Genomic DNA, 12938 nt, shown 5'->3' on the forward strand with positions numbered 1-12938 from the left:
TATTATGGGATAAATTCCTAGAAGGCTACCAGCTGTATCCAAATGCACATGTATTTTTAAATTAGACTGGTATTATGGAATTCCCCTCCACATGTTTTTGGCAGGTCCCCCAAAAAACCTCCTTCCCCATACTCTTACCAGCCAAGTATGTTTTCAACCTATTCCATTTTTGCCAATCTGATAGACACAACCAGTAGCTCACTTCAGGCTTCCTGGTAGTAAATATCCAAAACTTACTTCCGTGGACCAGAAATTCAACTTCTAGGACTCTATCTTAAGGAAATAATTAAGGGTGATAGGCGAGAATTTCACTGTTTCATTGTTTGTGATCTTAAAAGGTAGAAGCAATCTAAAGATGCCTTAGTTGATTATGGCACATTGTAGGATGAAATTCTCTGCAGCCATGAAAAATCATGTTGCAAACCAGGGGTTCTTAACCCGAGTTTATTAATTTGGGGGGACATATTTGGTGGTATGTTCCTTTTCTTTACATGTTTTATCTTACTTGAAATCTTTTACAAATAAGTATGTATAAATCTAACTTTGCATTTAAATTTTTAAATTACTTATTAAACAAATGTAGAACTTAGAATAAAAAGTAAAAGTCTCTCCTCACCAAAAGCCCCTTTCCCAAGCCACTCCCCTTTCCAGAAGTACCCATGCCGACAGTTTGGTGAAGACACTCAGATCTCTCAGTAAAATGTATTTCATGTATTTAATTTTTATTTTCTTATCCAAGTAACATTCAAAAAACAATCAACCACTACATGAACACATAAAGTTAAAAACGAAACCTCCCTCTTTCTCCTTGGCCCCAAATCTCAGTGTCTCTCTCTGATATTGACTGGCATGTGTCCTCTTGAGACTTTCAACACTTTTAAATACTCTTACTATTTGGAAATTAAACAAAAAGTTAAAGCTACTTTAATAATAATTAGATATTTGTTATTGTTTTTAAATATTTCATTATGAAACTTTCCAATTGCACACAAAAGTAGGACTACCATAATCAATGATTTACTCATCGCCAGCATCTGAAAGTCATTAATATTCATACACATTTGCCTCAGCTATATTTTTCCTGTGAAGTATTTTTTTAAATGTATTGCTTTTAGAGAGACAGAGCAATGGAGAGAGACAGAAACAGACAGACAGAAAGAAACAAGTATTTTCAAGCAAGACCCAAACTTCCCCAAATACTTAAGTCTCACCACTTGAAGACATTTTCTTAGATGACTCCAATCCTAAAATCACACCAATATTAACAATCATCACTAATCAATGGATTATTAGCATCATCCAGGACCCAGAACGTGTGTGATTTCCCTGACTGTCCCTGTGTTTTTTACAGCTGGACTGTACAACCATTTCTGTGAAGGCTCCATCTCTGTTCTTCCTCTCCCTGCATCTGTAGCCCTAGTCATGGGGTAAGATCATGGCTAATCAGTAAATCTTTTAAATAATCTAACTAACATCTTGATAATTTTTTTTTAAATCCATGTTAAAAAACAACCTAGAGCACATGATCCCCTTTTAAACATTTTATTTTGAAATAATTTCAGACGTACATAAAAGTTGTAGAAATAGACCACGGTTCTCCTATTTGCCCTCATATCAGGTTTCCCGTTGGTGAGCGTTTCTGTACCACAGATTGCAGGGGTCTTGGCCCTTTATTCCTTAACGTTCCAGTGTGTGTTTCCTCTACACAAGGGGAACCTACCAGGTAACCACAGTCTAACCATCAAAACCGAGTTTAGTGTCAATATCAATCAATATTAACATAGGATCCTCAGATACCAAATTTCCCCCTTCTCGTATTTTAAAATGATATTATATTTTCCTAAAAGAAAAAAAATCACAAAAATGCCTCTGGTTTTTTTTGCACAGCCCCCGAGATTCAAGTTCCTTGTTAAGAGTCACTAGTTAGGCCTCCCACCTTCAGATAGTTTTCTGCGCAGCCCTCACAGGCCTATAGTTGACGCTGCCTTTATTTTTTAAAATCCAAACTTGTTTTTTTCCCCCCTCATAAAAATATGTCTTGGAGTTCATTATGTCAATAAATACTCATCTTGTCCTTTTAAAATTATTTTAAATTAAATTGCAATTTAATTATTTTTTTCCTGCTACTGAAAAAAGTAAAAAGCCCCCCACACAGGTATTCCACAATATGCATGAAAATCCCTGAATTTAGCCATTTCCACGATTGCCTTTTTTTTTTTTTCTCTTCCACCAACAACACTCTAATGGCTTTTCCTGGTCCACATACCCATGTATCCTCCCCATTACTGAGAACGGTGACTGAAGATACGGAATAGTATTTTAGATGCTAAAAGTGTTCTGCCCAGCTGCCGCTCGCGAAGCCTTTCCTGGTTAGTTCTCCCAGTGAGACGAGATGGTCTTTCCCCCAGAGTAATCAATATTAGATGTTATCCCTCCCTTTATCAAGCCAATTTTAATGGCTAGAAATGGTAGCTTGATATGCTTTTAAATTTTGTGTTGCTGATGAAATTAATGACTTCAATTTTGACAAATTTGACAACTTGATACTAAAAATAAAAGTTTTTTTAGCAGCAGTGGCAGCTATACTAAGTGCTTAATAAATGAGCTCTGTTTGCATGTCTCATTTGTGCCTGTCCTTTGTTGAAAGCTGGTGTTCAATGTGTGGCCCTGACCTAAGAGAGCTCATGGTATTATTATTCACACAATAAACAAAGAAAATTATTGAGCACTTATTATATGCCAAGCAGCCATTGTTTGAGTGTTGGGGAAAGAGCAATAAATGGCTTCCACAGAGCTCACACCCTAGGACAATAAACAACTATCCTCACTATTGTTGACGTCTGCACAGATAGGCCTGGAAAAAGGCAACCCAGTATGTGTATCAGTACAATGGTTTAAAGACTATGCAGGAAAGGGTGTTATAGATGAAAAAAGGGCAAAAACTTGACAACTACTGAAACAACGATGGGTGAATGAGCATTTATCATGCTATTCTTTCTGTGTCGGTACATTTAAACAATTCCTACAGTTAAAATAATGATCGGGGCATAATAGCAGATCACTGTCTTGGGAGGTTTTCTACTTTTGTCTAAACTGCAATTCCCACTTGTCTGCAGGCAATTTTCCCCTCTCCCTAGGAAGCAGGTACCGTTACAAAAGGCCCTGGAGAAAGGCTGTCTGTGGGAGTGGCCGTTAAGATTTAGGAGCCCCCACACAGCGTGGTATGTGCTGGGGGTCAAGTGACACTGGGCAATCACCGTTCATTTTCCCAGGTGTGGCAGCATTGGAGTGGTTTCTGCGAGACTTTCCACCTCCATTCGATGACTGGAGATGCACACCGAAGTAGTTTACTTTAAAATACTAAGTAATATGTCCAATAAAGCTGACAATAGTTAATTCACATGAAATTAAGCGTGTTATCTCCACAATATAGTACCCTATTTCACAAAAGGCTTAAAATTATACTTTCTTTTTTTTAGCACTGCTATCAATATTTCATTATTGGAATAGGGCAGCCACATCGCCCATATGCCCTGGGCAGGGAAGGCCAGCTTACCCTCATCGTCTTTACCCTCCTCGGTCTCCTCCAAGACCTCCAGGGGCTCCAACTTCCCCGCCATTTCCCAACGCAAGAACCTGGCGCATGCGCCTTGGACAATTGGTAAAATAACCCACACGCAAGGAAGGCTCTGTAGCGCGCATGCGTGCAGGGCGTAGGCTTCTCAGTTGACCAGGGTGTGAGCAGAGGTTTCAGGGAGCCTCTGATCCAGTGAGGAGCATGCGCCTTTAACTCCAGTTTAGAGGAAACAAGGGCAAAACTGAGGTCTTAAAAAGGCTGGGGAGTGAGTGTTGGGAGAACAGACACAAACTCAAGGGAGGTCCCTCCCTCTCCAGGTTGCTCCAGTAGTGCAGGTTGTGCACAAGTCCGGGAGAACTGTGCATGTGTCACGCGGTGGTACAAAGGAGTTCCAGTCCCTTTCCATTGAACCCAAATCCTGACTTATCTGCCTGTGAGAGGCGAGTTTTCTCCGTTTCACGAAGGTGCAGAACAAGCCTCAGAAACTAAGTGCACCTCCTGGGTAAAAAAACTGGATTTCATCCACCCTATGAGGTCAGTGGCTTTGTCAAGGGTTACCAGACAGGCAGCCGGTGGAGGCCACCTTTCTCATTAACATTAGCAGCAGCCGACATTGATGGAGGTCATTTTTGACAGGGTAAAGATGAAGTATATGAAGGGCAAAGGAATGGCCTCATGGGGAGTGGTTCAGGCCTTTTTCTTCAGTTCTTTTCTTTAAAGTATCCTTAGTCCAGTTCCAGGCACAGGCTGGCCCTGCGTTCGCAACCTCAGAATCCCCCGTGGGCCACCCCAAAAGACCTCAGCCAGCCCAGGACCCTCAGGGCTAAGAGCCCACCACCAAAGTTAATTCCAGGTGCAGGACAGAGGGGTGGTGCCCAGGACTGAAGGAGAAAGCCCCTGGCAGAGGCTGGAATATCATCCAAGTGGAGGAAGTGAGGCAGAGGGAGGGGAAGAGGCCGCAGGACCTCCCCACAGTCGGGGGTACGTGAGGGGGCTGGGGAAGCAGCCTGCTCGCCTGTGTGCAGCCATGCCGCCAACCACCTCTCATTCGTGGGCAGGCCCTCCGCTCCTGCCCCACTGCCCAGGGAGAAACCAGTCACAGACACCACCATGAACGCTTCATCCCTCCCACCTGGCCCATTTCCAGGGTAGAGAAAGAAGGCAAAAGCCAATGGTGGCCATGCCCAGCACTGCCCAGTCTGGGAGTTCTGCCTCTCACGGTCCACTGAACAAGCCATTGTGGGACGCTTGGTCTGTGGAGGCAGATGAGGCTGCGGGGGGTGTGGAGTACTTGGGTGGGTAACGGATGAAGAGCCGATCCTCCTCCTTCTTCACCCAGCGCAGGAGTTTGGTCACTACCAAGATGGCACCTGCCTTGGTCACCAGGGGGCTGAGGCAGGTATAGAGCTCAAATTTGGAGGTCACCTGTGGGTTTGAGAGAAGACAGTCAGTTGGGTTTGAGCTGGCCATACCCCATCCTGTCCATCAGACCCTAGGCACATGCCTGTCTCCTGTTTGGAAGACACACCTGGCAGCAGCACCCACCTGGTGCTGCCCAGTCACTGGGCTAAAGTGGTTAAGTTGGTATTATTAAGTCCTGAGTGGGCCAGCGGTTCTTAGTTTAGATCTAGTGGATTCAATTGGGTGAATCGGGCTGTATGTGCGAACCTCAGTTTGCTCCTCTGTAGAATGGGTATAACATCTATTGTTGTATACAAGGTCCTGTTCTAAACTCCACACACCCATGTTTTCATCATCTATACCCTGAGTGTAATAAGAGGATTAATTTGATTTATCCTCACACCAACGTGAGAGACTTAATATGACCATTATTTTTCCACACCACCTCTCATGACTCCCCACCTCACTCTCTCTGTTTCAGCCACTCTAGCCTCTGCTTGCTACTCCTGAAACATAAACCAGGCTCAGTCTCACCTCATAGCATGTGCACAGTCCTTCCCTCTGCCAGCTGTACTCTTCCTTCAGAAACCCACATGGTCAGCCTCCGCCCTCCCCCCCCCCCCCCACCACTCAGGTGCCATCTCCCTGCTGAGGTATGCCCTGACCACCTGATTTACAATTTTCAGCCCACCACAGCTTGGTGCTGAAATACCATTCTTTGCTAAAGGGTCAAAGGGCTGCTTGGACGAATGGACTGACAAAGTATAAGGTGAACTTGGAACACCTTGTGCCACAAAGTAAGAAGTGCTTCAGCAGTGACGGGGACATAGCAAAATGACACAGGGGCCAGCCTGTCCAAATCAAAGCTCCTGCTGGCTAAACCACAGACGATTTGAGCAAAAAGGTTTTTAGCCCACTGAATTAAAGAAAAATCCACGAGACCACACTGATATATGTATAAAATTACAAATTCAACAAACAAATATGGGAAGAGGAAATGTTCTCTGAGACAATAGAATCTCAAACAATAACTATAGAAGGAATGACAGGGTTAGAAAAATCACCACCTAGTAAACAAGGTATTAACTGTTGCAGGCAAGAATCATGAATGGATCTTAAAATTAGTGGATGAAAGTATAATGAAAAACAGCATCACCTCATGCCAGTAATTACTGTACAAAGGGTAAAAATACTAAATTTATAAGTGGATAAATCTGGCAGACACCACCTTAACTAAATGATCAAAGTGAACCTCACGAACAATGGGACAAAATGACGTTGTGGGCTGCCCAAGGAGATGCGGAAAAGGGTACAGTACCACTCCTGTGATGTTCTTTCCAAACGTGCATGACCTCAATTTAGTCATGATAAAATACCAAAAAAAAACACAAGTTGAGAGACATTCTAAAAACTAACTGGCTGGTCAGTCATGAAAGACAAAAAGGACTGAGAAACTGTTCCAGAATAAATGAGACTAGGAAGACACAATAAAGAAATTCAACATGTGAATCCGGACTGGATTCTGGGCCAGTAAAAAACATTGTTAGTGGGACAACTGGTGAAATCTGAATGAAATCTATGGATTAGATGTTATTATACTGATGTTAATTCCCTGATTTGATAAGTTACTATGGTTAACATCTGGAGAAACTGGGTGATGGGATTATTTATAATAATTTTTTGTACTATTTTGCAACTTCTTCGTAAGTCTAAAATTGCTTGAAAATTAAAGTTTAAAAAATTAAAATTAAAATAAAGTACTTGGCCTAGAACAATGTCTGATACACAATAGGCACCAAATAAATTATTTAAATAAATGTGCACTAAATGGCAGAGCCTGGGGGAAGGTGCCATTCCCAGTGGGGTCACCTTGACCTAACTCCCAGAATATCTGGCTTTTAATAGCCCCATAGGAAGTGAGGACAGGAGCCCTGAAAAACCCCAGGAATGATATCCCAGGCGGAAGGCTTAGCATGGTGTTCAAGGAGTGCTGGGGAGAGACTCATGGAGTCGAAACTGAACTGGTGCAGACACAAGGGCGGGCCTAGTGGGAAAATGGGAAATCAGCAGGCACAGGGATGGTGGTTAATGGGGCCTCCTGAAAGTCAAAGACACTGTACCGATTACTAATGGGGGAACAGCAAACAGAAAGATGGAGCTAATGAGGTTTGTAGGCGCTGTGACTGACCCTAATGGGTTTCAAAGACAGGTGTGTAATGGCAGGGACAGTGTTAAAGGCAAAAGTAAACACAGCCCATGCAAAGGCATAGCGTGGTTGATGGATGGAGTGTGTTATGCCTGGGAGAATACAATGGAGGGGGAAAAGTATTGAAGCAGAGAATTAACCCCTTCAGGGCCCTACCCAACTCACCCAGGCCAGCAGCGTCTCCTTCTCAGCCACATGGTAGATGAGGCGCAGGGGCCGGGAGGTGCTATGGAGGCGTGCATGCAGGCGGTGGTACAGGTCCGACAGGCGCTGCCGTTCCTCCTCTCTGCTGTATGGGGCCTCTAGCTCGGGGCTGCAGCGATGGACGGAGGCAGGGGACAAGGTCAGTCTAAGGCTTTCTTGGCTGGCCCATCTCCCTTCAGTCAAGGGAGTTCATTAAATTAGGGAACTAAGCCTTCCCCATCAGACTTGAGGAACTCCATGGCTGGAGGCCCAGCTTCCCCATCAGACTATGGGACTCCTTGAGTACTAGGGCCCTATTCTCCATTAGAATAAGGGATTCCTTGAGGGGGGTCAAGCTTCTCTCATCAGTCAGAGACCCATTCTATTCCTTCTTTCTAGCACATGCCTGGCTCTCTTATGGAATCATGTCTATGAGATGCTGAACCTTCCGATTAGATAAACCTTCCTGCCCTGCCAACTGTCCACGGGCTCAGGACCCACCTGGTAAACTGGGGCAGCTGGCGGTGATGGTCAGGGATGTCCAGTGGCTTATAGAGGAAGTGCCAGAGGCCAGGTGCCCCCACAGCCTGCACACTATAGGAAGGGGCATTGGCTGATGGGGCATTAGAGAAGCTGGCAGCCTCCCCAAGAGTACGCATTGCACCAAGGTTGTGCATCCCGTCTTCCACCAGGCGCCGGCAGGTGGCCATGTCATGGAAGGCCTCAGGGTCGGTGCCAAGCAGCAGCAGGCAGACAGGCATGGTGTCCAGGCGGGCCACATAGGCGTAGAAGAAACCATCAGGGTTGAAGCGGGGCAGGCACACAGGTGCCCACGCCTCCCCCGCTGCAAAGGCCGGGGCACTGACCCAGTTGAGCAGCAACTGCAGGTCGGCTGGGTCCAGCCGGCACTCAGCCAGCACACTCCGCTCCTGGGCCGCTGTCACGAGTTGACCACCCACCGCCAGCACGGACAGTGCCAGGCCAGGTGCTGTGCAACGTCGGAGCAGTGCACCCAGTGCTTCCCGCAGTGGGCGAGCAAGGGGCACACAGCGCACGGCGCCCAAGAGCAGGGCACCTGGGTCTCGCTCCACACTGTCCAGAAGCCGGTCTAGTGTGCTCTCTGAGCCAGCCAGCAGGCGGCGGAGGTCATAGTTCTGCTTACGGGCGAAGATGCGGGCCACGCTTGCACGGGTCAGTGTGCTCACGATCTGTGCGTGCACAGCTAGCAGCTCCCTCCGAAGCTGGGCTGCTGACTGAGGAGTCCTTGACACAGCCACCAGCAGCAGTGGGCCCTGCTGTAGGAACACCAGCTTGTGGTCCTCTAGAGGAGGGAACGCATGGGCAGGGGTAGAGATAAGTCAGTGGTGACTGGAGGGGTCAGGTGAGGTTCGTCCACCCTTTCCCTGAACACACACACATGTGGCCAGAACTTGTGCGGCCACTGTGGACACTCGGACTAGGGTAAGGACAGGATGGGGGAAGTATGAACATTTTAGAGACATGATAGGACTGTCAAAGATTCAGGTCAGACATACAGCATGAAGTGGGGGAAGATGACGTAAGGACTGACAAGGCCAGAAACACACCTAACTCATCCACACAGCCCACAAAATCATGCTGTCAGATAAACAAGGAAGTATCCAGCTAGTCACTTACATCCCAGTCAGTTAATCACTCAGAACTCAGCAGGCCAAACTGACAAATAGACACAATACCCACTACTCTGGACAGCCATCCACTTACACTGACCCACACCTGGCTGGCTAGAGTGTGCTCCCAGAAGTCAGGCAGACCTACCGCCAGCCAACTAGCCATATCCATATTCCCATCACTACCCCCGTTCTGCCTCCTGCCCCTTTGCTCACCAGCATAGATGGCGCGGATGGCATCTCCTGCACTCTGCACGAAGGACACGAGGGCTGTCATCACGCCCATGGTGGTTGACAGTGCCTCCACACTACCATACCTCGAGTAGATGGGCTTGCCTGCCTCGCTCAGCACAAACACGTGCTTCCGCTTGCTGCGCCAGTCCTCGTCACTGGGGTCTCCGCCCTGGCCCCCAGAGCCACTCTCAGGGTCACCCATGGGACTATTCTCAGAGGCTGAAGGATCCCAGAGCTCACAATTACATGAAGGGGACTCTGACTCGGGCAGCGATGACAGAAGGCTGGGTGGCTTGTCATTGGTCCCGGATCCTGAAAGAGAGCCCCTGGTGGGTCATCTGCCTGTGGACTCCCACCAACCCCATGTGCCCAAGGACCCACCAAATCAAATCCCTACCAGTCCCCTAATGACCCCTGATGCTGACACAGACCTCCAGGTATCTCCTTGGTCCCTAATATTGTAGCCATATGATCCCCTTAAAGCCCCAATAATCTAATCTCCCAATGTCATAATCAAACCCTCTATGTCCCTAGAGACCAATTATTCCCCTTTCAATAACTGCTACGCTCAAGTCTTCAAAGCACCCCATCGCCTCTGAATAACCTTCACCTTCAGTGGTTCCCCCATTAATAACCTCTGACCCCTCATTATTCTCCTGATATTTACTCACCCCTCAAAAGACATAATGGCCACGATTATATCTATTAATATTTGGATCTTTGACTGCCCCCTGTCCCTATTACTGAACCCCTTAGTTATTCTCACTGATGTCCACTGATCCATAATGACCCCATTGACTCTCCTGAACACCATTTGTATCACTGATGGTGACCACTAATTCTCCCAATGATTGCCATGAATATCTGCCAACACCCAGATCTTTGACTCCCTTAACCCTCGCCCTCCTTTACTCCCACTGCTGTTCATCAACATTCTAATCACATTAACATCACCAATACCTGGGTCTTCGATGAAATGACTGCCTTGATCCACAATCTATTCCACTTCACTTCCATTCCATCCCCATCATGAACACTATTAACCTCCACTAATATTCAAGACTTCCAGCTACCTCTGCAGATTCCCCTGACCCTCTTTTATTCTATTTTCCCTTCTCCCCAAAGATCACTATTTATCTCCACTGACACCCAGGACTTCAGTGACCTCCACGGACTCTCCTGACCCCCCTTTATACTGAGTGGTATCCACTCCTCTCCCTACAATAGCATAATATACAACAGCACATGGCACTTTAATAATGACCTCCATTGCCCTTCCATGATCATCATTAACAATCACCAATGAAACCCATGACTTCAATGCCTGCTACCGACTCCCTTGACCCCCCTTCCATCTGTTCCAGTCGCTGTCCACTGATCTCCCAAAGACAATCATTATTGTCCACTGGCAACTACGTTGCAACCATTTTCCCATAAAATTCCAATGACTTCACATTCTCTCATTCTCTGATCCCAGATGCCCCAATTACCAATTACCTCCTCCCAATATCTGCCATTACTTGCCAATAATTCCCAAGTTCTCAAAGACCACCCTCCCCAACTACTACCAATTAGTCTCAGAGATGTTCATTGATCCTTCTCAGTGACCCCAGTAACATCCACTAATTCCAAAGTGGTCAATGAGCAATGCCCCCATGATTCCCATTTATTTCTATAGAATACTTTTACTCAGGTCTTTAAACACCCTCCTACTGGTCCTCTAATGCTCCAAATAATCTCACTGATGTCCACTGCCTCCCCACCAATGATCACCATCAACATCTGATTCCTTAAAACGCTCCCACCAACAACTCCCCACTGTCTCTTCAATGATATAAACACTCTGAGTATCCACTGGCTCCCAGTGATCCTCTTCCCCATCTCAGTGACTTAAGCAACACCCTAGCCCCCAAGAAACTGATTTCTGAATAGTCCACGTTTGACCCTATTAACTTTCTTTTGGCCAATGCCTATACAACCTAGATCCCCAACGCTCCTCTTTGATCCCAAAGACCTAAACTCACTCCACGTTCCCAGTGAACATTCACTGATGCCCACTGATTTCCTTTTCATTCCTTGATGATTTAACCTATAATGCGAGTCAACAATGACCCCCTACTGACCACATGCAAACCTGTTAGGCTCAAAAGACTCTTCAGTAATCCCTCACTGACCGCCTCCTACAATGACACTCCCTATAAATTCTTTCAAAGACACTAGTGAGGAAAAGGCGTACCTGTTTCCTCCAGGTTCCCATCTCCGAGATCTGTTGGGTCCTCGTGAACCCCTCCACCGTCTCCTGCTTCCTCACTGGGAAACTGCGTGTCCTCCAAGTCCTCTGCGTCCCCGGGGGCTGGGGCAGCAGTGTCTTCTCCGGCCTCCATCTGCACATCCCTGTGCGGGAGGGGAACTGAGGGTGACGGGCAGCAAAAGAAGCTTCTTAAACGCCTTCACTGAGCTTAGCCTTCTGGTACACACTTCTAGTGCCGGTTTCCCCTCGGTTTTCAACTGGATGAGACATTTAAAAATACGACCAAATACTTGCATCCTCCAACACTTGCTGAAACGGAAGGCTCTACCGAGCCCCAGGAAATAAAGATACATAAACACCTGTTTTAACCCGGTATTTCAATGGGCCGGGTACCATCCCATCACTTCCCGTAGCCGCTGTATCACCACACTTCCGGGTGTGACTGCGGTCCTGCCACACTTCCGGGTGAGACGACTCTCCAAAGGAACTTCCCGGTGCGGAGCTTCCTTCGCTCCCAGTGGGACCCGACCCCTCTCTCCCTCCGCCCACTGGCCTTCGCTCACCGTTGAGAAGGAGCGCACTACTCCTGAATCTACGTCGGCTCCGGTTGGGAACTAAGCTTGGGAACTAAGCGAGGGCCCTGTGCTCGCCTTTCCACCGTAGAGTCTCGCCCGGCTCCCCTAGACGAGCCAGGCCCACTTCTGGTACTGGAGGCGTCGGCGTGAGGGGGCGCGGCTCACGTTCAGCCAACCCGGAGTACGAGTACGGCACTGCCTCCGTAACGCCCAATCAGGAGAAGCCGGCTTCGCGTTTGCTATCTACCAATACTGTGCGTTGAATTGTGGTTACACCCGCCCAACCCTTGACTGACATTTTTCCGGATCCAATTAAAGGCTCGAGCCAATTCCACCCTTCACTGGAGGAAGTTCACAGCCTAAGTGATAATTGATACCTGTGCCCCACCAATAAACGTGCTTCTCCAGAAGTGAGGCAACTTCACCCTCCCTTATCCACCAGGAAAGGCAGAGGGAGGAGGGAGGGTGAAGAGGAATCTGGGCCTAAATAGAATGTTTGACGGACAGTCGTCGCTTCCAATTGGGATGCCGTGCGCAACCTGGCTAGCCTATAGAACTTGGTTGCTAAAGCGGGAGGCGTACTTATCAGAAGGAGGGTATCTGTATTCCTGAGTCTCTCGGAATTCAGCCAGGTAAAAGAAAGCCTGAGCAAGTGAACAGCCTCACGGCGTGGGGGAGTGAGTTTGAGAAGATACTGTGCAGGCTGATGAGAGTTAGCCCAAACGACCTCATTTCGAATACAGGCCTTTGTGGTACAAGCTATAAAGATTAGAAGTTCAAGTTTAACAGGGTTGTAGATGGTCGTGGCCTTGCCAGCCTTCTGAGTCTTGTTGGCTGAGGAAAATGTCCATCGGCTGCTGCG

The 12938-nt window shown here is 47.2% G+C and overlaps 1 protein-coding gene across 4 annotated transcripts; it reads right to left on the minus strand.

Annotated features, from left to right (window-relative positions):
* Positions 1-690: 690 nt before the first annotated feature.
* MON1B (MON1 homolog B, secretory trafficking associated) lies at positions 691-12218 on the minus strand. Of its 4 annotated transcripts, none has more exons than XM_045818533.1 (6): positions 12065-12218; positions 11487-11644; positions 9233-9562; positions 7869-8688; positions 7350-7497; positions 691-5002 (listed from the first exon to the last, which is right to left on the minus strand). In XM_045818533.1, exons 2-6 carry the CDS (start codon positions 11632-11634, stop codon positions 4793-4795), a joined length of 1656 nt encoding a protein of 551 aa, XP_045674489.1. In that variant the 5' UTR covers positions 11635-11644; positions 12065-12218; the 3' UTR covers positions 691-4792. The 4 variants fall into 4 exon arrangements, with proteins under 4 accessions (XP_045674489.1, XP_045674490.1, XP_045674488.1 ...); XM_045818534.1 differs by having other exon boundaries at positions 11487-11660; XM_045818532.1 differs by having other exon boundaries at positions 11487-11758.
* Positions 12219-12938: the final 720 nt, after the last annotated feature.

Source organism: Phyllostomus hastatus, unplaced genomic scaffold (assembly GCF_019186645.2).
Source record: "Phyllostomus hastatus isolate PE091 unplaced genomic scaffold, TTU_PhHast_1.1 phas_scaffold_345, whole genome shotgun sequence".
Taxonomy (NCBI): domain Eukaryota; kingdom Metazoa; phylum Chordata; class Mammalia; order Chiroptera; family Phyllostomidae; genus Phyllostomus; species Phyllostomus hastatus.